Below are 26839 nucleotides of genomic sequence, written 5' to 3'. Positions count from 1 at the left end.
TTTGGGACTTGTCAACGCTTCAGCCAATAGGAACACGTTCTACTGGGAAACTATCAAGAAAGGTGGTTTACTCTTTCAATTGACTAAAAGAGCCAAATGCCAGTTTATGAATAGCCTGTTACAAATTCATTGGAGTAATTCTTTTGCGAATGATTTTATATAATAACATATATATAAATAAAATATAATCAAGGTTTAGTAATATTGTTAATCCTGTTATAATGATGTAATTCAACAAATTTGTTTCTGTAGTTCAAAAGTCAAAATCGAAATATCAAACGAAAAGTTTGATTTTAAACCAAACATTTTGTTGTTTCAATAAATATCTTCAAAGCATATGAAATCAATTTTAATTTACATATTATCATCATTGACATGACTATATATTGCCGATGAGTGATACAGAATATTATTAAATATTATATATTCACGATTATTTTTGCAATTAGTTAAATAGCTGCCGTAAAATAATTACGATATTCAGATCAAAGTTTAATTGTAAAAAGCTACATTTAGTGTTTATATCCATATCAAAGGATCTGTTTTGAATTTTGAACTGATGGGAGATTTTGAATAATTTCGTAATATTGTTATGAAGTTATTAATGAATTTATGAAAAAAAAAAAAGTAATTTCTTGTGGCCATGAAGATAAATGTTCTTGACGCTTCACTATCTTGTGTTACCTGCGAACAATCCTTTAATCACATGCAACTAATTAGTGCCACATGCATAGTATGTGGGTTGGTTTAAGGTCTAAAACAACATTAGATCCTACTTTTCAAAACAATTAATTATTATGAAAGTTATGCCGTAATACTTTGAAAAAGTCATGTCAAAACAGTTCAAGAATAATCATTAATCATTATGCAAGGTTTTGGTGGCCTATTGGTAACGTCGTTGCCTGGTGATCGCCAGACTTTGGTTCGAGTACCGCTCAAATTTGCTAGTTCTTTTGGTTGCTGCAACCTCACCATCCTTATGAGCTTAGGATGGGGGGTTTAGGGGAGCCTATTGCTGAGTCATCAGCAGCCAGTGCCTGGACCTCCTTGGTCCTAGCATGGGTGGAGATGATGCTTGGGCACTGTGGTCAGTCTCTAGGGCATTGTCCTGCTTGATAGGGCAATGCCACTTAAACCTTAGAAAAAGTTATTCGAAAATCCCCTGGAATCCATAGTTGATTTGCTGATATTCCAGTTTCTCTACCTGGACCCTTAAAACGTGGCATGACTCCAGTTGGGAATTGCAGTTTTCCAGCATTGAACCACTATCTTAAATTATAATTCCAGGAAATCATAAGAAATAACACAAATGACGTAAGTTTGAACATGGAATATATTTTCGCATTTGTAATATTACATCACACCCGCATTTACACCTTTAACAGAGCCTTGGTTATGTTAAGAAGTGGAGTCCCTGGAACGTCTGGAACAGTTCCTGGAACTCCTCCTTCCCAACTGGAACATCTGGAACGTTGTAACGTCTAGTTGAGACGACGTCCCTGGTTGTCGAACTGAACTCCCTGTCGGCGGAATTCCTCGGCGATTTCCAGGAGTTCGTAGACGTGTTCTGGAAGGGGATGAGGCGTAGGCAGGATATCGCTGGAAGGCTGGAATCCAGCGGCGTCGGCCACGAATTCCACTCGGGCCACTCCTCCGCTTTCCAGGGGAAGTCTGGAAGGAGATAAAATATTTATTTGTACTCAAGTAATTCCTTTAGATTTGCTTTCAGAAAACAGTTCCTGAAACTCATGTTAAACTAATAGTGTCATTCTTTATTTCAGGAAATGTGATTTTCTTATAGGGGAAATATTTCCTGAAATGTAGACACAAGTCAAAGCAAGACGAACATTCCAGATCCTCCTTTGGCAAATCACTCACACGTAGAATCCTCTCATGCCGACGGCTCCCTCGGCTCCAGGGGCGCCCACCACCTCCATCTCGAGGCCGTTGTCGGCGGCGAAGGCGTAGTTGAAGTTACCGTCACCCTGGTCGACTCTGTCGTCCCGAAGGAGGGCCACGACGCGGTCCTGCGTCTGTGCAGAGGCCAGGGACACGGCCAGGATACCGAAGAAGGCAATGATCGCCTGAGAGAAAGGGAAAGAAGATGTTTGTGGTTAATTCAAAGTTAAAGGAATCTATAATTCAAGTATTCAAATAAAGTAATCTTATAAGTTTCGAATCTTTGATTCAGGAAAATAGTTTAACTATAACTTGATCTTTGAAACTATAGTCACCTTAATAATGATAATAATAAAAAAAAATGTTAGAGTTTGAGAACTCTAAAGGGCCCTTAGTTTTTAAGAATATGGCCTAATAATTTGCATAAATATAATCTATTGGGCTGTAACATATTACACTTTTAGCCTTAACAAAATTTCCATTTAATTTGTAGCAATAATATCCATCTATTCCTAGAATTTGATCCTTCAAATCCTAAAACATCAAATCCTGGAAGCCCTGAACTCAAAGCTGCCTCTTATGTTTCACTTACTGAGTTCATGATGCTGGATGTCTCAGATGACTGATGCTGCCAAGATGAGTCTTGGGTCCTTTTATACCTCCGTCAGGAAGCTTAAGATGGGTTGAGGAGGGGAGGGGGTGGGAAAGGTAGGGCAAAAGGTAGAGTGAATCATGTTTCCATAAGAGATCAAAATGCAACATTCAACAAGTACCACTTTTCAGAAGGTCATCTACTAGAGGCTAGATGACAAGGCTAACATGACCTCAAGAGATGTTTGACCAGCGAGAAAGAAACCTGTATTTGTCATGAGTTCAATATTGATAAAGAAAAGGGTAATCTAATCTTAATAGATCCTTAAGACCCAGAATCAAACTGTTGACTATTAATACTTATTCTATAAGGTTCTTATTTCTATTCTTCATTTGTTATGATTCACGTTTCTGTTATTCATTTTTAAAGATGTTATAAAGAAGTTTAAACTTAACATTCAGATGAATTAATTGGCGTCACAAAAGGGAAGGTCATTAACATGAAATGTCAGTCTCCCGATGGATATGACTTATTAATTAGAATCAGCATTAGTAGAATACAACCAAAGACAAGAAAACGGTATCGGGGTCGCAACAGCATCCCTTAAGACTTTTGAAGAAAAAAAGAGGATTCTGCCATCTTAGCCCCTACAGAAACTAATGGACATTTTGATCTTCTTCTTTACCATTGAATCCTTTCCCCTTGAGTAAGGTGACGCCAGAAAAGTTCCATCTCAAAGAATCTCAGCAAGTCTTTTGGGAGTTACAAGCCACACAAAGATGTATTATAAGTAGGCTGGGAGAGAGAGAGAGAGAGAGAGAGAGAGAGAGAGAGAGAGAGAGAGAGAGGGGATATTTAAAAGCATTTTGTATATCAAGTACAGCGAGAAAGAGGTCAAATAAATCATTTAGGTAAAATAACGTTATGTTTTTATACACACTTACACAAGTACATACACATACACACACACACACTATATATATACATATATATATATATATATATATATATATATATATATATATATATATATATATATACAGTATATAATGTCTATAATATATATACATATATATATATATATATATATATATATATATATATATATATATATTTATATATATACATATATATATATGAATATATTTTTTGACTGGAAAGTTCTACTGTACTATTTCCAGCTACCAAATGTTGTCCTTAATACAACGTCTCACACAAAATAATAACAGAATATTCCTCACACATTAAATATAGAACCTATCATCCTGTTGTTGAATCATGAGTTCAACATATTTTGCATTTTGACAAATTTTTAAAAAAATTTCAAGTTCAAAACAGACGGTTCCTTATGCATTGGGATAGCCCCCTTGAAATAAATATAGTATATTATTATTATTATTATTATTATTATTAGTAGTAGTAGTAGTAGTAGTAGTATCATTATTATTATTATTATTATTATTATTATTATCATGATTTGCTAAGTTATAACCCTATTTGGAAAAGCAGGGTGCTATCAACCCAAGGCCTCCAACAGAGAAAATAGCCCAGTGAGGAAATGAAATGAGGAAATGAACTACAAAAAAGTAATTGACAACTAAAATAGAATATTTTAAAAATGACTAGGAAACTTACTAAAATACTCTAGCAATTAGCTTTTAAATAAAATCATGAAATGATATCCTATATAAATCATTTATTTCCTTTAATGTAAAGTAGGAGAGGATGAATGGAGAAGTATTGAATTAAAAGCTTAAAGTAGAGACGACTGGTGAAATTTAACCGAGGCCCTTTGCATTAATAAGCGTAAGAGGAGATTAGGATGATGATGATGATTAATGTATGATGAAAATTACCATTGATTTCCTCATTATAGAAGGAAATTTATCCATACAATTAGTTGGCAATTCTGGTCCCCAGCTCTTCGGCCAATGCAATTCTACCAATACTAAAGTCAGGAATTTATCTCAAATATTTCTAATTCTACCTAAAATGATTCTTATGTACACCATATTTTTTAAATATTCCATTAATTTTAATCCTCTCACATTAAAATTATATAAACAAAATATTCTTAATTATAATACCAAAGACACAAACATTTTTTTTTTCGATGAATAAATTGGCATTTCAATGTTTTCTAAATGTACCAATAGATGGCCTCAGGGAGGCCTTTTCGAGAATAAAATTGTGGAAAAATTCCTCTTTCGAAGAACAATGACGTAAGTATCGCGTGATTATTTCAGCCAATGGGAACACGCCCTTTGGGACTTGTCAACGCCTCAACCAATAGGTGCACGCCCTTTGAAACCACCCAACGCTTCAGCCAATAGGAACACGTTCTACTGGGAAACTATCAAGAAAGGTGGTTTACTCTTTCAATTACCTAAAAGAGCCAAATGCCAGTTTATGAAGTGTCAGTTACAAATTCATTGGAATATTTCTTTTGCGAATGATTTTATATAATAAAATATATATATAAAATGTATGCAAGGTTAAGTAATATTCTTGATCATGTAAAATGATTTAATTCAAATCTGGTTTGGTAGTTCAAGGGTCAAAATTATAATAAACGAAAGTTTTGATATTAATCCAAAGATGTTTTGTTTGGTTTCAATAAATATCTTCGAGGTATATGAAATATGTTTTGATTAACATATCATCTTTGACGTAGCTATATCATGCAGATGAGTGATACGGAATATTATTGAATATTATATATTCACGATTATTTTTGCAATTAGTTGAATAGCTGCCGTAAAATAATTACGATATTCAGATCAAAGTTTAATTGTAAAAAGCTATATTTAGTGTTTATATCCACATCAAAGGATCTGTTTTGAATTTTGAACTGATGTGAGATTTTGAATAATTTCGTAATATTGTTGTGAAGTTATTAATAAATTTAAGAAAAAAAGTAATTTCTTGTGGCCATGAAGATAAATGTTCTTGACGCTTCACTATGTTGTGTTACCTGAAAACAATCCTTTAAGCAGATGTAACTAATTAGTGCCACTTGCATAGTATGTGGGTTGGGTTAGGGTCTAAAAGAACATTAGATCCTTATTTTCCATAACTGTCACGACACTGACAATTAATTTAAACATTAATATTCAAGATGCGGGATACACAAAGTTTAATTTGTATTGAGCAATATATTTTCAAAAATAATCATACAAAGGTCTGAGCACTTTTAATAGTCTAAGAAATTCAATCTTGCAATGTTTCTTTAAATAAAATACGTGCTCTTCATTTCATGGTAGCATGATACAATTATTCTTAACTTGATGAACAACGGTCAGGGGACGAAGACTTAGCATTTACGTTAATTCAATTTCCGCTCAAAAACTTTCAAGTCCAAAAGGTTTGAAATTTGTTTCTAAGTCTAAAAAGGAGGGTTCTGGTATGACAAGCAAAGGGACGAATATTTTGGGCAGCTTCTTCTACTGCTGCTTTAGGTCAGACTGATGCATGCCCGGCGGGTATCGTAAGGCATCTCCGACACCGTAGGGTGTGACCTCATGACGTCAGAGGCCGAAAACCAATCAGTGTCATCCTCGTCATAGTAATCCAGTTATGTCCGGCAGGCCTACGCCCTCCTGGCCGTTGTCCGTCAAGCTCCGCCTCAAGGCCCCCCAACAAAATCTGCAAGACAAGGTGGGAGGCAGAAAACCATTCGTTGGCAATTTGGCATGGAGACAACCTCTTCTCCGGTGGATGCTGATAAATCGCATTCCCCTCAAGCGAGCTGGTGACCAGGGGTCCTTCACGTGACCACAAGCAGGGTGTACGTGACAAATCCCCCCCTACCAAGTTACAGTTACTCCCGGAACTGTCAGAAATTCCAACAAACCAAGGAAAATCTTGTCACGTCACCATTTACCTCAGATTCAAACTCCGAATATTGCTACTTGGTCGCAACTCGCTCGGGGTGTGCAAAATCTCAACTTCCAAAAAAAAAACTCAAACAGCATCATCTTACTAAGCTAAACCCACATCACTCATTACTGTAGCAAAATATGGATTATAACTCAAGACATGCAAAATGTGATCAAATGGTTATATAAGCAAAATGGTTATACAGTCAAACTGATTATATAGGCAACACAAGATCATATAATTAAAATGATTATATAAGTGACATAAGATTATATAACCGAAATGATTATATACTTCCCCCAAAGGAAAAAGACCCCAAAAAACAACAGCTATTAACTCTGAAAACCAATACATATGGGCAAATGAGAGTAAATATGAGCAACCAAACTACTGAAAAAGGTTACATAGATATATATTACATATATATAGGCAAAATCATGGCAAACAATTCTAAAACAAGGCACATTTTGATAGCTTTAGGCAAGCAAAAACTAAGAACAAAATATCCAAGGTTACATGACCGCAACTGAAATCCGAGGATTTCCTTGAGCAAAACAAATCGTATAAAGAAAAATACTCAACTTAGGATTTTAATCCTCAGGCTCGCCTAAGCAATCAATTTACTACTACAGTCACAGGGGAGACGTTACATGGTTCAGTCTCACTCTCCACCCTGGATTCTGTAATTAGAGGCATGGTATAATAACAGTTAACAAAAGATCATATTACATACAAGAAAAACAATCCATTCCCTATGGAAAAGAATATTAAGTCCACAGAGACGTCATAATCACGAAAGAGATACATATCATCATCAGAAAAACCAAAATCGAACGTACAGGTTGGCCAACACATATACATACAAAAAAATAATGAAATCACCCAAAAAGATTACCGAATACAATCTTGGTGCATGGTTCGATGAATCTAGCAAAGCGCTTACAAACTCAAAAAAGGTACTAGTACAAACGCAGAACACACAGTAATGCGTACAAACGCAGAACACACAGTAATGCGAACAGACACAGAACACATCTGTGTGCGCACCCAACTTACAGGTGATACCAGCTGAGTTGGTGCGTCTTCAACCCGTGCTCGTGACGGTACGTCCACTAGGACAGCAAGAAACACGCACATACTATGTAAAAACCTACACTCAAAGTCTTGTGGGTTAAGGCGGTCGCCTCTCTCTTCTGCTGTCGTCATCAGAGCTATGAACTCTACATGCCCAATCATTCAAATTCCAATCCGGGCAAACTGCTGACACATTGCTCGCATCACAACAGAAAACAAGCTCTCTAGCAGAAACTTTCACAACAGACACAACCTACACAAATCGCTTACACAACAGCGACATACTCATCTTGCGTTGTCTCCTCTTTTGCTCGAACTCAAACTAATCCGAACAAACAACAATCATTCTAGGACGCTTATTCATCCAAGCTATTCCACATCACACAACCAAAGGCTCTAGTGTTACCAACACACTAACATTCTCTACATCGCACTTTACAACCCCAAGCCCCTTAGGCCTGGGTCTTCCAATCCTCTTAGTGCTTGTGGAGCCCAATCAACCTTTGGTGAATCAATCTTTCTAGGGGAGTGCAACCACTCACCACAGAGAACTAATCTGAAACCAAAATTTCCTAACGCAACTATGAATAGGGAAAATCATTCCAATCAGATCTACGTTAATTCCCTACAACAAGGAAACCAAAGGCGAAAAACGTAAATTTACGTTAAAACTAAACGCCCTAACATTTCTCCAAAGTCCAAACTGTTCTCAAGTTACGTTAAACCTTACTCAGGACAAAAACTCTTCATAACCTAGGCCTATCACTGAGGCCAACAAAAGAAAGCAATCTCTTCAACAATTTTCAAAGAAAAAGATAAAACTCAAAGAAAAACTTTTCTACTTCCCTACCTCTAAGGGACAATCATTAGCCAAAACGAAAACAGTTCTCTCTAATCTGTTCTCACACAGCTATCTCCATACATCTTTTCCTTTCCATCCTACGCCCATTTTTACGCCGCTCCTGCGCGTCCGCAATCTCATCTCTCTCTCTCTCCCTCAACAGAAAACGGGCATAGGCGATGCTCTGCCGCTCACCAGCGGCTCCATCACCTCTCTCTCCCTCTCTCTCTCAACAGAAAACGCGTTCGGGTGGCGTTCTGCCACTCGGTTCTCTCTCTCTCTCTCTCTCTCTCTCTCTCTCTCTCTCTCTCTCTCTCTCTCTCTCTCTCAAGGAGTGCGCTAAAAATCAGCTGATCCATGATTGGCATCTAGCACAGGGTACATTGCTGACACATTCCGATCATCTGAACTCGTCAACTCATTTGGGCAGTATAACCCTCGTATACATTACCTCTCACTATACTTTTTACAGTTATTTTATCACGGTTAATATGAATTACCCTGAACGGACCAATAAAAGCTGATTCGAACTTGTGCTCTCTACCCTGAAGCCGTTTTATATACACACGATCCCCTATCTGAATTTCGTGTGACTTTGTCTTAAATCTCCTGTTGTAACTACGAATGTTTCCCTCTTGGGTTATCTGCAAAGACTTATTTGTAACTTCAAAAGCCCTCTTATTTACGTTGGCAACATAGGTACGAAAATCTTCTACATTATGCACAGGCAGTTTCTCTTCCTTCGTGAAAACTTCATAAGGCAAATTTGGATCTTGACCAATAACTAAGTAATACGGTGTATCTCCAACACTCTCATTATATCCTGTGTTTAAAGCAAATTGAGCTCAAAACCCTTAAAATTACGTCCTGATCTTATGCACAAAACAGGCATCATGATACACACAAAAAAAAAGAAAGCAAAACAGTCTCTTTTGCCTTCGAGACAAGTTACCAAAACTTACATAACTCTGAAGGGCAATTAGCTAGCCTCTTATCAGGTCTCTAAACAAAGCCATCAAAATACTAGGCTTTATCTCGTGGATTCACCAAATCTCTTAATTAACATCAAACCCACGTTCTACGTCATACCTTGACTTCAAAAATAAGAAATCAAATTAAGAATTCTTTACATGAATCAGAGTGTATTGCTTGAGTAAGTTATTCCTCAACCCACAGGTTAGCCTATCAAGTCTTGCAACTCTAGACCTACTGTTATAACTATCGTGTCTCCAATATCTGATGTTACAGTCGTTCCTCTCATTTACATTACTCTTTGCCACGAACAAATGAAAATTTACGGCACCTTGTTCGCCATTTCTCGAAATTTTCACATTACTTATTTTGTTCTCGCGAGTTAACTAAAACTGACAAACACATAAAAAACTCAAATTTTCATCTTTATATCATAATGTCAAACATTACTCGAAATCAATCATTTTGTGTCTACTTGTCACGATTTTTCCAAAACACATAACCCTCTAAAGAGTTAGATTTGTAAACAAAGAATTAACTCTGATCTTTAAGCAAATGAAACTACATTACTTGTCAAAATCTTAGGTTTCCTCTTAACACACACACACAGCAAAAATTCATTCAAGGTGTGCTCTATAACAGTGGCGGTGACATCATAATGCTTACTCAGGGAACTCACACAACATCGCATTCGTTTCACTCATCTTCTTTCGTGTCAGCTGACTTTAATCGGGATCCCTTTACACAAAAATGCATTCACTCTCCCTGATAAACAATTTGACATTACTTGTCCATAACGATTTGGTAACAATGTTCGGTGTCATCAATCAGACCGATCACTTGACAAACAAATCACTTATGACACACTGTAACCAAAGAAACCAAAGGCAAAATTTTAAAATCTCCTACGTGACAGTACTAATTACTTAACAACTGAACTCGCTTCGTTGATTACGTTAACAACTCGTCTTTATCAATCAAGATAATCTCAGGCGAAAACTGGCAAACAATAGCTTACTCTTTCTTTCAAAACATTTCACATTGAACTAAGTACGCTATTAATCGATAACACGGAATACGACGTAAGAGCAAATATTGTGACCCTAATTTCCCAAATACCAATGTACCTAATTTACATCTTTTTTCTCCATAATCATATCAAGTACATACTCAAAAGAGGTATTACAAAAAACTTCATAACTTACTCCTTACCTCTGAACTTACAAACGTTCTACATTTCCTCTCTGGAATCAACAACTTGTTATTGTTAACACAAAGTTATATCAACACGTGACTTGCCTTCTTTTTCCAACAATCCAAAAATCACATTTAAAATCTTTGACCACAAAGATCACAAAAAACAAACTCAAAATACTATAAGTCGAAGAAACTATGCAACGAAAACTTATAGTTCATACAGCACAAAACACAATTCCTCTTTTGACCACACAGCAACAAATCAAGTTAATTTTCTTCTTTTACCAACAGAGATTCTAATCTTTACTGGAAGCTTTAACAATAAAAACATTTTACTCGACTAGTTACTTTCTTCAATTAAACTAGTGTCTTTCATCCAAATTTAACATTACGAAAAGAAAACGGGAAGATAGCTTCGTTACTCTACAAAATCTCAAAATACATTAGTTAAACATAAAACTACAGATTTTGTAACATGTTACTTAACTTCCGTGGGGGGTTGATTGCTGTGGGTCGCCTTGGGTCCCTCGTCCTACTGTTTCTGTCTGGGACCTATTTCACCTTTCGGGGTTGCCCTTGACCTTGGCGGGTGTGTCCTTCTTGCCAAAACACCAGCTGCTTCTTGGACGACGAGTTCCTCTATGGCACGGGTGATCAGGGACACTCCGACTGCTTTCGACAGGGTCCTAAATCGCCATTTCGAACGGCGATCTTCGATGCTGTTGCTCCCTCGACGAAAAACTGTCTTCTCTTCCAACAGGAACGTTGTCGTGTCATCCTCTCTAGGACGAATGTGTTTCCTTTCCGTTCCCTCTCCTGTGCGCCGTCCATTCCTGCCCTCACAACTCGGTGTAAGGGTGCTAAGGTCTCCTTTCCACAGGTCCTCCGTGGGTGACCAATCCGGCAAACTCCTGGCTGCTCCCTTATGGACGGGGACTCCGTTACAGGTGGTTCTCAGGCCCGCCCTCCGTTGTAGGCGTCTTCTCAGATGTGCCCATGATATGGACTCCATAAACTCTATTTTTCTCCTCAATTTCCTAAAGGCCTTTCCTCGAATTCCCTCTTTCGCCTCGATGATTTTCTGACGATCAATCCAACACTGATCCGTCATCGCTGCTTCCACAAAACTCAGAAATATTTCATATTGGCCATATAGTCTATTTCCTCCGAGCGGGGATTCGAACCCATCTTCAAACAAAGGGTTGTTATGGTCCTCTTCCTGCCGTGTTCGCTTCTCTGTTCCCATCGATGTTTTAGTGTGTACAGGTTCTCCTTGTGTCCTCACGACATGACGCAGACCTCCGACGTCGTCGACTTTCATGTACAATTCTTCAAGTTCCTGTGAACTCATATCGTGATTTTATTTATTCTTTTTCCAAATTGCTCAATGATCCACCGACTAGCCACCATTTTATTGTCACGACACTGACAATTAATTTAAACATTAATATTCAAGATGCGGGATACACAAAGTTTAATTTGTATTGAGCAATATATTTTCAAAAATAATCATACAAAGGTCTGAGCACTTTTAATAGTCTAAGAAATTCAATCTTGCAATGTTTCTTTAAATAAAATACGTGCTCTTCATTTCATGGTAGCATGATACAATTATTCTTAACTTGATGAACAACGGTCAGGGGACGAAGACTTAGCATTTACGTTAATTCAATTTCCGCTCGAAAACTTTCAAGTCCAAAAGGTTTGAAATTTGTTTCTAAGTCTAAAAAGGAGGGTTCTGGTATGACAAGCAAAGGGACGAATATTTTGGGCAGCTTCTTCTACTGCTGCTTTAGGTCAGACTGATGCATGCCCGGCGGGTATCGTAAGGCATCTCCGACACCGTAGGGTGTGACCTCATGACGTCAGAGGCCGAAAACCAATCAGTGTCATCCTCGTCATAGTAATCCAGTTATGTCCGGCAGGCCTACGCCCTCCTGGCCGTTGTCCGTCAAGCTCCGCCTCAAGGCCCCCCAACAAAATCTGCAAGACAAGGTGGGAGGCAGAAAACCATTCGTTGGCAATTTGGCATGGAGACAACCTCTTCTCCGGTGGATGCTGATAAATCGCATTCCCCTCAAGCGAGCTGGTGACCAGGGTTCCTTCACGTGACCACAAGCAGGGTGTACGTGACAATAACATTTGTTATGAAAGTTATGCCGTAATACTTTGAAAAAGTCATGTGGAAACAGTTCAGGAATAATCATTAATCATTATGCAAGGTTTTGGTGGCCTATTGGTAACGTCATTGCCTGGTGATCGCCAGACTTTGGTTCGAGTACCGCTCAAATTTGCTAGTTCTTTTGGTTGCTGCAACCTCACCATCCTTATGAGCTTAGGATGGGGGGTTTAGGGGAGCCTATAGGTCTATTGCTGAGTCATCAGCAGCCAGTGCCTGGACCTCCTTGGTCCTAGCATGGGTGGAAATGGTGCTTGGGCACTGTGGTCAGTCTCTATGGCATTGTCCTGCTTGATAGGGCAATGCCACTTAAACCTTAGAAAATGTTATTAGGAAATCCCCTGGAATCCATAGTTGATTTGCTGATATTCCAGTTTCTCTACCTGGATCCTTAAAACATGGCATGACTCCCAGTTTGAAATTGCAGTTTTCCAGCATTGAACCGTTACCTTATATTATAATTCCAGGAAATCATAAGAAATATCACAAATGACGTAAGTTTGAACATGAAATATATTTTCGCATTTTTAAAATAACATCACACCCGCATTTACACCTTTAACAGAGCCTTGGTTAGGTTAAGAAGTGGAGTCCCTGGAACGTCTGGAACAGTTCCTGGAACGCCTCCTTCACAACTGGATCATCTGGAACGTCATAACGTCTAGTTGAGACGACGTCCCTGGTTGTCGAACTGAACTCCCTGTCGGCGGAATTCCTCGGCGATTTCCAAGAGTTCGAAGACGTGTTCTGGAAGGGGATGAGGCGTTGGCAGGATATCGCTGGAAGGCTGGAATCCAGCGGCATCGGCCACGAATTCCACTCGGGCCACTCCTCCGCTTTCCAGGGGAAGTCTGGAAAGGAACGAAATCTTTATTTGTGCTCAAGCAATTCATTTAGATTTGCTATCGGAAAACAGTTCCTGAAATTCAAGTTAAACTATTAGTGTCATTCTTTATTTCATGAAATGTTATTTTCTTATAGATTAGGTATTTCATGAAATGTAAACAGACACAAGTCAAAGCAAGACGAACGTTCCAGATCCTCCTTTGACAAATCACTCACACGTAGAATCCTCTCATGCCGACGGCACCCTCGGCTCCAGGGGCGCCCACCACCTCCATCTCGAGGCCGTTGTCGGCGGCGAAGGCGTAGTTGAAGTTACCATCACCCTGGTCGACTCTGTCATCCCGAAGGAGGGCCACGACGCGGTCCTGGGTCTGTGCAGAGGCCAGGGACACGGCCAGGATACCGAAGAAGGCAATGATCGCCTACGAGAAAGAAGAGGAAGAAAATGTTTACGGTTGATTAAGAGTTAATTGGATATTTGATTCATTAATTCAGGAAAGGTATTCCCTTAAGCTTAAAACCAGTGGATAAAAAACTATTTAACATTATTTGAAGCCTTCAAACTCTATTATTCTTCATAATTAAAGAGAATTTGCTTTTTTATTTTGATAGTTATAAAATTCCCCATCTTTAAGAGTATGGCCCAATAATTTGCATAATTATGAACTTTGGGCTGTTAGATATGACATTTTTAGCCTTAAAGAAATTCCCATTCAATTTGTAGGAATAAGACCCTTGATTCAAAAGAATTAACTCCCCAGTATCTTAGAATATCACCCTGGAAGTCCTGAATTTGAAGCTGACATATAGGAATTTCGTGTTTCACTTACTGAGTTCATGGTGCTGGATATCTCAGATGACTGATGCTGCCAAGATGAGTCTCGGGTCCTTTTATACCTCCTTCAGGAGGCTTGAGATGGGTTGAGGGATTTGGGAAGGAAAGAGGGATGGGGAGGAGGTAGGGAAATGGGGAGAGAGGGATTTATGTTCCTTTAGGAGATCAAAAAGCAACATTCTACAAGGACCACTTTTCAGAAGGTCATCTACTTCAGGCCTGAAGACAAGGCTTACATGACCTCAGGAGATGTCTTGACCAAACAGAAACCTGTATTTCCCGTGAGTCCTATATTAGCGATGAAAGGGGGAATTTTTAATGCTAATGAATCCTTCAGAACCGGAATCACATTATTAACAATCAATACTTATTCTATAAAGTTCTTGTGTTTCTTCTTTACCGAATAAGCTATTTCTTAAGATTTCTATTTCTCTAATTCATCTTTCGTTAAGATATCTGATTCTGTTATTAACTTTTCATGATGTTGAAAAAAAGAGAATAAATTAATGCATAGGTGAGTCATGAATATGCTATGCTTTTACATCAACTTTGAATAAGATTAATTTTTGGTAAGTCAGATTAATGAAATAACTTTTGTTATTTTTGGGGAAGGAAAACAACAGTTGGTTTTCTATTTCCTCTTTCTTTCTTTTTTGGTCTGGACTCATTTTCTTGAAGAGTTAATCTATGTTCCCTTATTACACCTAATACCTAAAAAAGTAAGTCAAATACGCCAAAACGTCCGGTAATGCCATAAAAAGTTATTAAATGAAGCATTGGAAATGAATCACTCAACTATTAATGGTAAATGTTTGGGAATAGATTCCAAGGCCTAATAAATCATTTATCGTAGAATATTGCTAATTAACGTCACCAAAAGAAAGGGTCAGTATTACTTATGTCAGTACTGTATCACAATGGAACTCATGGATATTATCAGGCCACTGGATTACTACGGAGAATAAAAAGGTGTAAGGCTTGCAACACCACCCCTAAAGACTTTTGAAGAAACAAGAGTACACTTTTATTTCCTCTTTGCCATAGAACTTTTTCCATGGAATAGGGCGACGCCAGAAAGTTCAGTCATTTAGTATCTTAGCAAGTTCTTTGGGAGGAAGTTGTAGGTCCCACGGGTGTAATATATTTAGACTAGGTGTGAGTTGATCTAGGAGAGAGAGAGAGAGAGAGAGAGAGAGAGAGAGAGAGAATCTAAAAGAGTACTGTTATGGTTTTATGCACACACACACACACACACACACACACACACATATATATATATATATATATACATATATGTATATCTATATATATATATATATATATACATTATTATATATATTCTTATATAACTTTATATAAATATATACGCTTACATATATAATAATATATATATGTAGATATATATATATATATATATATATTCCAATAAATTCTTGTATATGTTTATATAAATATATGCATATACATACACACACATATATACATATATATACATATATATATATATTATATATATATGTATATTCCTATACATTCTTGTATATATTTATATTAATATATACATATACACACATACACACACATATATATATATATATATATGTATGTATATACAGTATATACATACATGTACATACATATACATATGTATATATATATATATATATATACACATACTCATTTATATACATGAATGTTTTTATTGATATATGTACTATTTCATCTCTCCATTTGACCCTTTCAATACCTACTTATTATAATGTTCAAACACACACAAAAATGAAATAAGAAATTTAGAAGAAAAAAAATGGTTTAAAGAATTATTAAAAGAAGTAATATAAAAAATAAAGAAAATTTTTAGAGATTCATAGAATGTGTTTCTATTAAAAAGTCGGTAAAAGAATTTATGCAAATAGCCCTTAAATAAATCTATATAACAAACTGTTATTCAAATATGTTCACAAAAAATCTTACGTAAACTTAAACATCTGATGTTGGACAGTAATTGGAAACACATTCCTGATTATAACATCTGGAAGTTAAAGAGAAGTTTCAACATCCTGAAACTTAGGAGGTAAAGGTTGACCAAGGCAACAGCCACCCTTTGAGATGCTACCACTAGAGCATTGTGGTGGACTGTTCGAAACGTCCTTGCATGGTGATCGTATAACATCTGGAAGTTGAAGAGAAGTTTCAACATCCTGAAACTTAGGAGGTAAAGGTTGGCCAAGACACCAGCCACCCTTTGAGATGCTACCCCTAGAGTATTATGTTGGCCTATTCGAAACGTCCTTGCCTGGTGATCGGTCGGACTGGGGTTCGAGTCACGCTCAAGTTCGTCAGTTTCTTGCACTGCCTGCAACCTCACCATCTTGGTGAGGTAAGGATTGGGTGTTTTTGAGAAGCCTATAGGTCATAACCAGCCATTACCTGGCTCTTCCTGGTCCTACCTTGGGTGGAGTGGGACCATGGGCGCTGATCATATGTATATATAGTACATTTTCTTAATGAGGCGCATTTTGCACCGACCGCAGCGGGAGCCCTTTTAGCTCAGAAACGTTTCCTGCTCTCTGATTGGCTAGAAATATCTTGTCCAACAAATCAGCGAACAGGAAACTTTTCCGAGCTAAAAGGGCACCCCTGCGAGCCGGTGCAAATCTGCCTCGCTAAAAAGAATTGACTATACTTAGTCTCTACGGCATTGTCCTGCTAGCAACGACATTGTCACTATCCCTTGGCAATGTCATTCATGAGCGGCCTTTAAACCTTTAAAGTAGCAAAATATTTCTAGATTTGTATCTCTCTCTGGTTACAGCTCATTTTTCCTTTGCCTATACATACGTCGAATAGTCTGGCCTACTTTCTCTTCTTTCCTCAGACACCAGAGAGCATAAAGATAACAGAACAATTCTTCTTCAATTAAGGGGTTAACTACTGCACTGTAATCTGCTTTTCAATTGAGGTCACTCCAAAATCAAACCGTTGTTCGTTTGTACTTGCGCTTAATCATAAAAACACCAAATAAATCAACAATTAATTTTTTTACCTTCGCGCTCATTGCAATTGCAGAAAGTCACTCCAATGTCAAAGACAAAATGTAATCTTCAACATCAATCCAAAAACATTTACAAAACATCAGAAGTTTAGCAGCATCAGTCATCTGAGATATCCAGCATCATAGTAAGTGAATAATAATAATAATAATAATAATAATAATAATAATAATAATAATAATAATAATAATAATAGTAATAATAATAATAATAATAATAATAATAATAATAATAATATTTCCCGTCATTTTGCTGTTAGCTTAGAGCTCAGGACAGCCAAGGTCTTATTTTAGGATTTGAAGGATCAGATATTTAAGACACGAAGGATCTTTTAAAACGACAAATCAAGTAGGAATTTTGTTGTCATTAAATGTTATTTGCTACAGCCATTTTTTGAGCTTTCAAACTCTACGTGGCCTACGTGGTAACGTCCCTGACTGGTGATCACCAGACTGGGGTTCGAGTCCCGCTCAAAACTCGTTAGATTCTTTGCTCGCTGCAACCTCACGATTCTTATGATCTATGATTGGGGGCTTTAGGGAAGCGTATAGATCTAGCTGCTGAGGCACGGGCAGCTATTGCCTGGCCCTCCTTGGTCATAGCTTGGGTGGAGGGTAGGCTTAAGTGCTGATCAATTGTATATATGGTCAGTCTCTAGGGCATTGTCCTGCTTGATAGAGCAATGGCTCTGTCCCTTGCCTCTACCATTCATGAGTGGAATTTAAAGCTTTTCATTGTCCTACTGGTTCAGAAACCACAAATATTTAAATCATTTAACTCGATAACCAGCTTATCAAGTACTGAATTAAAACGAACCAAAGTTTCAACGTCAGATTAGCAGTCCACCAATCGAACCTACCTTCCCTTAAAAGCTTTTGAAGCCACACCCCCTTGTTATTGTTAAGGTTTCTAAAAAAAAAAAAAAAAAAAAAAAAAAAAAAAGAGAGAGAGAGAGAGAGAGAGAGAGAGAGAGAGAGAGAGAGGAGAGAGTATTTGATTCTAATTCGCCTATTTCAAATTAAATAAATTATATTTTTCTAATCTACACTATTGAAACTGCCGTTAAAAAACCTTAAAAAATCCTGGAATAAATGTTGCCAGACATTTACCGTTTTAAAAAACGGATATATTGACGTAAAGGAGTGGTATTACGGTCACCAACCCGTAAAAGATAATAACAAAGAAGGGTAACAACTACGGTCGCCTGCATTTTACTGAAATACGGCTGAAAACAGTTTATTTTTGCCGGGAATTTCCGATTAGAATTACGGTTTTTTTTTTAACCTGTGTAGGGTGGTGCCATAGCCTGTGTACCATGGTCTACCATTGTCCTGGGTTAGAGTCATCCCTCTTGGGGTCTTTTGTATATTATAATTAAGAGGGAAGAGATTCACCAGTCCAGTGAGTCAACTTTGACTTTTATAGAGCTCGTCTGATTAAATTTGGAAGGAAAAATATTATAGATATTAAATATAATAGATAAGAAAAGAAACAGCAAATAAAGAGATGAAAAATAGATTATGAGATAAGAATCTGCAATAGAAATTTAGATTTTAACTTTAAAACCTGTTTCTTGAAAACTTTAAGGTCTACTGTACACGCACACACACACACAGCACTCATAAATGACAAAGACAAGGGACAGTTTGAAGGTTTAAAGGTCGCCCATGAATGGCAGAGGCAATGGACAGTGACATTGCCCTAGCAAGCAGGACAATGCCCTAGAGACTGACCATATATTATATGATCAGCGCCCAAGCCTCCTCTCCGCCCAAGCTAGGACCAGGGAGGGCCAGGCAGTGGCTTCTGATGACTCAGCAGATAGATCTATAGGCTCCCCCAAACCCCACAACCTTAACCCACAAGGAAGGTAAGGTTGCAGACACTAATGGCACTAACGATTCTGAGCGGGACTCGAACCCCCAACTGGCAAACACCAGGCATAGACGTTACCAATCAGGCCACAGCAATACTCTAGCAGGACAATGCCCTAGACGAATTAGAGACTGACCATATATTCCTATGATCAGGGCTAAGTGCCTTCTCCATCTAATCTAGGACCAGCGAGGGCCAGGCAATGGCTGCTGCTGACTCCAAAGGTAGACCCATAGGCTCTCCAAACTCACCATCCTTAGCTCACTGATGTTGAGGTTGCAGACACTACAAGAAACTATCGAGTTTGAACGGGTATCGAACCCGGATCTAGGTGATCGCAAGGCAAGTACGTTTCCAATAGACTACTTTTGTATTCACCTCATAGATTTTTCTAATGGTTCTGTGTTCCTCCTTTAATTCCATAAAAGGAGGGATTTACGCGCCGAGGGTAAATAGCCTCCCGTGGTGGTCACCTTACTAACTCTGACCCTCTGACTGATTCTCCATCATTCCCAGAACATGTCCAGACCATCTCAGTCTACTTTTAAGATTTGAGGCCTCAGTATCCTCAGTGGTTATATAGTCTCCATATTATTGTTATGCTTATTATCATCGTTACAAACCGAGTTACAAGCCCAGTAATGAAAAGAAACTTGGACAAATGATGAAAAATAACAAAGTTATGAGACTTGTAGCAATAAACTCAACAAGATTGATCTGCGCAAAGTTTGGACTTCTAAAGTTCCAGCGATTCAACCAATTGAATTTTGTCCTTTTTTTCTGATGATAGAATGTTATATGATAATTTAACATATTAGCATCTTATTTACTGCCATTGAACCAGCATGAATAAGATACACTTGACAGTCCTAATCTATGTGATCAGATATAAAATAAAAACATTAAAAAATATATGGATATTAGCCATCTATGACCAGCTGAACTCGGTTGAGTTCCTTGTTAGGCTGGAGGAACGTAGAGAGTAGAGGTCCCCTTTTTTGTTTTGTTTCATTTGTTGATGTCGGCTACCCCCCCAAAATTGGGGGAAGTGCCTTGGTATATGTATGCATGTATGTATGACCATAAATCAAAGAGAAATAAAACGAAATATTTTCATAATGACTGAAGAGAATATGTATTTATATATATATTTACATTTCCATCACACACACACAAGCATTTACACCCTTCGGAAGTAACAGGAAATCGAGACCATATTAACAGCGCTTGTACCGTCTCTTCCCAACTGGAACATCTGGATCGCGAGTCTTTAGTTAATGCGTTCGCCTTGGTCGTTGAACTTGACTCCCTGGCGTTCAAATTCTTCAGCGATGCGAATGAGTTCGTGGACGTGTTCGGGGAGGGGGTGGGGGGTGGGCAGGAGGTCGCTCTGGGGCTGGAAGCCGGCTTCGTTGGCCACGAACTCGACGCGGGCGAGTCCGCCTGATTCCAGGGGCAGTCTGGAAAGAAATAGGTTTGTTAGTTGAGTTAAAGAAATGGCTAGGTTAGTCGAGTTGAAGTTCTGGATTCAAATGTTTTATGAGTTAGGTTTTTTTTTTATTTGGCTTAAAGTGGTCAGTTGTGGATCAAATGTTTAAAAAGTAGAGTTTTTCCAATGTTGCTTAAAGGGGTCAGTTCTGGATTCAAATGTATACAAGTGGAGTTTTTCCAATTTGGCTTAAAGTGATCAGTTCTGGATTCAAATGTTGAAAAAGTGGAGTTTTTCCAATTTGGCTTAAAGTGATCAGTTCTGGATTCAAATGTTGAAAAAGTGGAGTTTTTCCAATTTGGCTTAAAGTGGTCAGTTCTGGATTAAAATGTTTAAAAAGTGGAGTTTTCCAGTTTGACGTAAAGTGGTCAGTTCGGGATTCAAATGTTTAAAAAGTAGTTTTTCCAATTTGGCTTAAAGTGATCAGTTCTGGATTCAAATGTTTTAAAAGTGGCTTTTGGCTTAAGGTGGATAGTTCTGGAATAAAAAAATTTGATAAGTGGAGTTTTTTCTATTTGTCTTAAAGTGGTCAGTCCTGGATTCAAATGTTTAATAAGTCGAGTCCTTATCTTATGGTATGGGTTTGGAGTAGATTGGACATATAGAGTGAAGTAGATGCTAGGCTTTTAGAGGACTAAAACGGAGATTTACAAGTAAATTATGTAGTGATCTACATAGCTCAGAAATCATTTTTTCTCGTATTTATCAATATTTCATCAGTATTGTTTTAGCGCTGTAGATAGCTATTGGAGATTAATATGTAAATTATGTAGTTATTTATAACGTTCAAAACCAACTGATGAAAAATAAATAAGAAAGAAAAAATCTAGTAAAAATGCACGTAGCAATTTCCCTTAAAAGTTTAAAAGGTCGCTCATGAATGGCAGGGGCAAAGGCCAGTGACATTGCCCTAGCAAGCAGTACAATTCCCTAGAGACTGACCATATATACATACGATCAGCACCCAAGCCCCCTCTCCACCCAAGCTACGACCAAGGAGGGCCAGGCAATTACTGCTGATGACTCGGCAGTTAGACCTATAGGTTCCCCCAAACCCCCCATCATTAGCTCACAAGGATAGTGAGGTTGCGACCAAAGAAACTAACTAGCTTGAGCGGTAATCGAACCTCAGTCTGGCGTTCACCAGTCTGGGACGTTACCGCATCGGCCACCACAACCCTTAGTAACATCAAAGTTTCCTTTGAAGAATTGAATCTATTAACGCTAGGAGAAATACGAGGTATAATTTCAGATCACTCACACGTAGTATCCTCTCATAGTGACGGCTCCTTCGGGTCCAGGGGCTCCTACGACTTCCGTCTCAATGCCGTTGTCGGCGGCGAAGACGTAGTTGAAGTTGCCGTCCCCTTGGTCGACTCTTTCGTCGCGAATGGTCTTGGCGTAGTGGTCCGGCGTCAGGGTGCCAGTCTGGGGAGCGGCGAGGGCCATAGAGGCCAGGCACAAGAGGGCGATCATCTGTAGGGGGGAAGGGGGGAGAGAGGAGTCATTGGTGGGAGGGAATGATGGATTTTAGGGGGAAGTTCTTTGAAGAAATCTTCATTCTTTGGGGGATAGGTATTTCAGAAGGAAGGGAAAGTAGAATTTTTTGGGGAAGATCTTTAAGGAAATCTTTATTTTTTGGAAATAATTAATTCAGAAGGAAGGGAATGATGGATTTTAGGGGAAGTTCTTTGAGGAAATCTTCATTCCTTGGGGGGGGGGGAATGTATTTCAGAAGGAAGGGAAAGTAGAATTTTTTGGGGAAGATCTTTAAGGAAATCTTTATTTTTTGGAAATAATTAATTCAGAAGGAAGGGAATGATGGATTTTAGGGGAAGTTCTTTGAGGAAATCTTCATTCCTTGGGGGGGGGGGAAATGTATTTCAGAAGGAAGGGAAAGTAGAATTTTTTGGGGAAGATCTTTAAGGAAATCTTTATTTTTGGGGGAGTGGTATTTCAGAAAGAAGGGAAAGTAAAACTTTTGGGGGAAGATCTTTAAAGCAATCTTTATTTTTTGGAAAAAAATAATTCAGAAGGAAGGGAATGATGGATTTTATGGGAAGTTCTTCAAGAAATCTTCCTTTTTGGGGGGAAAGGTATTTCAGAAGGGAGTGAAAAGGGAATTTTTGGGGGAAGTTCTTAAAGATTATCTTCATTTTTGGATAAGGTATTTTAGGAGAAAGGAGCAAAAGACGAATTTTGGGTGAGCTTCTTAAGGAAAATCTTCATTAGAAAAAAAAAAAAAGTATTTCAGAAAAAAGGGGAGTGACAGAGCTGAATAGTAATCATTGATGGAAATCAAAGGCGAATTTGGAAGAACATATTGAAGAAAACAAAATTTGGTAAAAGTATTTCAAGAGAAAAGTTAATGGCAGTACGGAATAATGTTTAGGAAAAAAGGTATTAATCGCTCATAATTATAGAAAATTCTTTTTAATCGATGAAATAATATTATTAATATTACTAAGCTACAACTCTAGTTGGGAACAGCAGGATGTTATAAGCCCAGGGGCTCCAACAGGGAAAATAGCCCAATGAGAAAAAGATACAAGGATGAATAGAATATTTTTAAGAGTTGGAACAGCAGGATGCTATAAGCCCAGGGGCTCCAACAGGGAAAATAGCCCAGTGAGGAGAGGAAACAAGGAAAAATAAAATTTCTAAGAAGAGTAACAGCATTAAAATAAATATCTCCTATATAAACTATAAAAACTTTAACAAAACAAGAGGAAGGAGAAACAAGACAGAACAGCGTGCCCGAGTGTACACATTAATTATTCAAAAGAAACTTTTTCAGACTCTGAATATAAGATACAGAAGAAACTCAATTTAGTATTTGGCCAATATTTATCACTTTTTAGAATTTCACTTCCTGCATTCCCATGCATTCCCTTTTCAACGGGAATGCAAATGTAGGCACCACTTTGATTCCTCTGCTGTATCCTCTTTGAATTCCCCATCCTGAAAACTTACTGACTTCATGTTGGGGAGACTTCCAGCTGACTGATGCTGTGGAGAGGAACTTTGAGTCCTTTTATACTTCTGTCGGGATAGGCGTCGACGAGAGAGAGAGAGAGAGAGAGAGAGAGAGAGAGAGAGAGAGAGAGAGGTTATCAGAAGTGAGAGGGATGGAGAGTGGGGGAAAAGGAGAAAGAGGGAGAGAGAAAGAAGTTGGGCTATTAGAAGACGAAAGGGGTCAGGAGGGAGGGAAACCGCAAGACAAGTGCAAGAGATTTAAAAGGAGGAAGAGGAGAGGGAGGGAGCAGGGGGGGGGAGAGAAGAGGGAAAGGAGAGGAGGGGAAGAAGGACTGGAAGATTTGTGAAGAAGGAGGGAAAACCAAAAGACAAGGAGGTTAAGAAGAGGCGGAGATAGAAGCGGGGAACGAGATTCCTATAAGGTCGTACAAAAGGGTCACCTCAGTGGAGGTTGTTTAGCTGGGAACCCAGGTGGCCAAACCAGGACATGACCCGGGGTAAGGTTTCATTTGGCTGACTGATATGTATTTGATTTCGTGTTTACGTTTTTGGCTTTCTATCGAATGTACATAGTAACCACTGGACATAGGAGGTAATTACTGTATGGTTTAAAGAAGAATGAAGTATGATCGAAATAAATTTCCTTAACTGTTATTAAACAGAATATACACTGTGACTGTATGAGGATGTATGAATGTATTTCTGGGTTTTAACAGATACAGAGTGAATGTAGCTTTGACTGCTATCCCATTCTTTTCTTAATATATCGCTTCTTAAGGATAAATATATTTTGAGAAAACAATCTCATGTGATCTATTTCCTTTTCTCCAGTCTTATTTTGAGTAAAGAGATTAGAATTTTTCATTGATCACCAATTTATACGTTTGTACACACACACACACACACACGCAGACACAAGCATACATCTCACTAACTTACCAACTCCCCATATATATAATTTATATATATATATATATATATATATATATATATATATATACACACACACACATATATATATATACATATATATATGTATATATATATATATATATATATATAGTCTCTTGTACTTTCATTTGAAAAGACTATGGTTCGATCATACTGAGGTATATGCAAATATATATATATATATATATATATATGTGTGTGTATATATATATATATATATATATATACATATTCAATGTATGTACGTTCTTAATAATCAAAACACTCAATATTTACAGCAACATTCATATTGATCCTGGATGATGATATTGTGCAAAAAGTTTCAATAAAATTAACAACTTTATACGCTGACAAGGAAGAATCACAAACACCCCGTCGAACACCGATACTAATAAGTCACCATTTACCTATATATTAAAAACATACACGTGTATACTATGTAACTCCAAATATCTCATCATACTGTTTCTCCTTATACCACATACTCTGTTAAAAATTTGCATGAAGAAAAGGGTAAATGTCTGGGAACATTTATTACAGGATTTTTATTATTTCAAAAACGGATATATTGATATAGTGATATTACGGCCACTAACCCGCGAAAGATAATAACGGTCGCCTGTATTTTACTGAAATACAGTTGAGAACAGTATATTTGTACGGAGAATTTACAATTAAAATTACGTTTTTTTTTTTTTTTTTTTTTTTTTTTTTTTTTTTTTTTTTGTAACAGTGTACCTTGTAAAAATTGGTAATCTTAACAGCTTCAAGTATTTTTTTTATGAATTCCATAAAGGAGAATTGGTTCAACAATCCCACCATATAATTCCACTTGGCTTCCATAAACAACAGAACTCTCCTCCTAGTCTTTTGCATGAACCCTGCTGCCTTTCTTTCTCCACCAATTCTGTAATCTATCTTCTTTCTCAGCTAGTTAAACAATTGTTATATCTACTATAATCAATTCTTTTTAGTGACGCAGATTTACACAGACTCGCAGAGGAGGTGTCCTTTTAGCTCGGAAAAGTTTCCTGATCGCTGATTGGTTGGACAAGATAATTCTAACCAATCAGAGAACAGGAAACTTTTCCGAGAAAGTTTCCTAATCGCTGGTTGGTTGGACAAGATAATTCTAACCAATCAGATAGCAGGAAACTTTTCCGAGCTAAAATGGCACCTCTGCGAGTCGGTGAAATTGCGCCTCATTAAAAAAAATGGAATATAATTGCCTTTGCTAATCAACTGCATCAATTCCTTTGCCCTTCATCATTAACCTCAGAGGTTCTTACATCTTGGTTTAAATTTACCCCTATAACTTAACTCGCACATTCATTATAAAGTTTTGTCCCTTACAAACACTTTCAAAATCTTTCACCAGATCATACAGTTTCTCCTTACTATCAAACAACTTTGCGCCAAAATCCTTCTAATCTCGACTAGTTTTATACCCAACTACACTCAATTTTGTTTAATGAGGCGCATTTGCACTGACGCGTAGCGGTGCTCTTTTAGCTCGGGAAAGTTTCCTGCTATCTGATTGGTCAGAATTATCTTATCCAACCAATCAGCGATCAGGAAACTTTTCCGAGCTAAAAGGGCACCCGCTGCGAGTCGGGGCAAATCTGCCTCAGTAAAAAGAATTGACTATAGTCACTTCCTCCTAAATATTCCTTAGAGAGGTGATAGGTGTTGCTTCTATAATTCTCTTCTAAGATTTAGGGATGATTTTACTAATCCCCTAACCTGATCCATGGTTTTTATATTGGTGTCGTCTGTTATTTCTTGAAAATAACCCTTACAAGTATTGACCATACTTAGCATTGCTTGAACTGATGATTAGAGTGATACAGAGAATGTGCTATATATATGTATATATATATATATATATATATATATATATGTATATATATGTGTGTGTGTGTATATCTATATATAAATGTATATATAAATATCTATATATATATATATATATATATATATATATGTGTGTGTGTATATCTATATATAAATGTATATATATATATATATATATATATATAAATATATATATATATATATATATATATGTATGTATATATATATATATATATATATGTATGTATATATATATATATATATATACAGGATATATTATACGTACTAAGATATTTGCATAAATATATGCATATATGCGCAAGCATA

General features: G+C 37.4%; 3 protein-coding genes across 3 annotated transcripts; all 3 read right to left on the bottom strand.

Moving 5' to 3' along the window:
- Window positions 1–1314: 1314 nt before the first annotated feature.
- On the bottom strand, window positions 1315–2592 carry LOC137628422 (cuticle protein AMP2-like). The gene is made up of 3 exons (XM_068359577.1): window positions 2492–2592; window positions 1879–2084; window positions 1315–1671 (listed from the first exon to the last, which is right to left on the bottom strand). The coding sequence occupies exons 1-3, from the start codon at window positions 2498–2500 to the stop codon at window positions 1482–1484; spliced, it is 405 nt and encodes a 134-aa protein (XP_068215678.1). The 5' UTR covers window positions 2501–2592; the 3' UTR covers window positions 1315–1481.
- A 10536-nt stretch (window positions 2593–13128) lies between these two features.
- On the bottom strand, window positions 13129–14442 carry LOC137628421 (cuticle protein AMP2-like). Its single transcript, XM_068359576.1, has 3 exons — window positions 14310–14442; window positions 13696–13901; window positions 13129–13484 (listed from the first exon to the last, which is right to left on the bottom strand). Exons 1-3 carry the CDS (start codon window positions 14316–14318, stop codon window positions 13295–13297), a joined length of 405 nt encoding a protein of 134 aa, XP_068215677.1. The 5' UTR covers window positions 14319–14442; the 3' UTR covers window positions 13129–13294.
- Window positions 14443–20352: 5910 nt separating this feature from the next.
- On the bottom strand, window positions 20353–23834 carry LOC137628420 (cuticle protein AMP2-like). The gene is made up of 3 exons (XM_068359575.1): window positions 23705–23834; window positions 21993–22207; window positions 20353–20702 (listed from the first exon to the last, which is right to left on the bottom strand). Exons 1-3 carry the CDS (start codon window positions 23711–23713, stop codon window positions 20513–20515), a joined length of 414 nt encoding a protein of 137 aa, XP_068215676.1. The 5' UTR covers window positions 23714–23834; the 3' UTR covers window positions 20353–20512.
- Window positions 23835–26839: the final 3005 nt, after the last annotated feature.

Source organism: Palaemon carinicauda, chromosome 36 (genome assembly GCF_036898095.1).
Source record: "Palaemon carinicauda isolate YSFRI2023 chromosome 36, ASM3689809v2, whole genome shotgun sequence".
Classification (NCBI taxonomy): domain Eukaryota; kingdom Metazoa; phylum Arthropoda; class Malacostraca; order Decapoda; family Palaemonidae; genus Palaemon; species Palaemon carinicauda.
Note: the sequence above shows the minus strand (reverse complement) of the source record. Positions and strands in the feature narration are given on the sequence as shown.

Bases quoted from the DNA above. Each gene is read 5' to 3' on its own strand.
- LOC137628422 (XM_068359577.1), bottom strand. The intron at 1,672-1,878 runs GTGAGTGATTTG...ATCTCCTTCCAG, and splicing joins GGCATGAGAGGATTCTACGT to ACTTCCCCTGGAAAGCGGAG.
- LOC137628420 (XM_068359575.1), bottom strand. The intron at 20,703-21,992 runs GTGAGTGATCTG...ATTTCTTTCCAG, and splicing joins ACTATGAGAGGATACTACGT to ACTGCCCCTGGAATCAGGCG.
- LOC137628421 (XM_068359576.1), bottom strand. The intron at 13,485-13,695 runs GTGAGTGATTTG...GTTCCTTTCCAG, and splicing joins GGCATGAGAGGATTCTACGT to ACTTCCCCTGGAAAGCGGAG.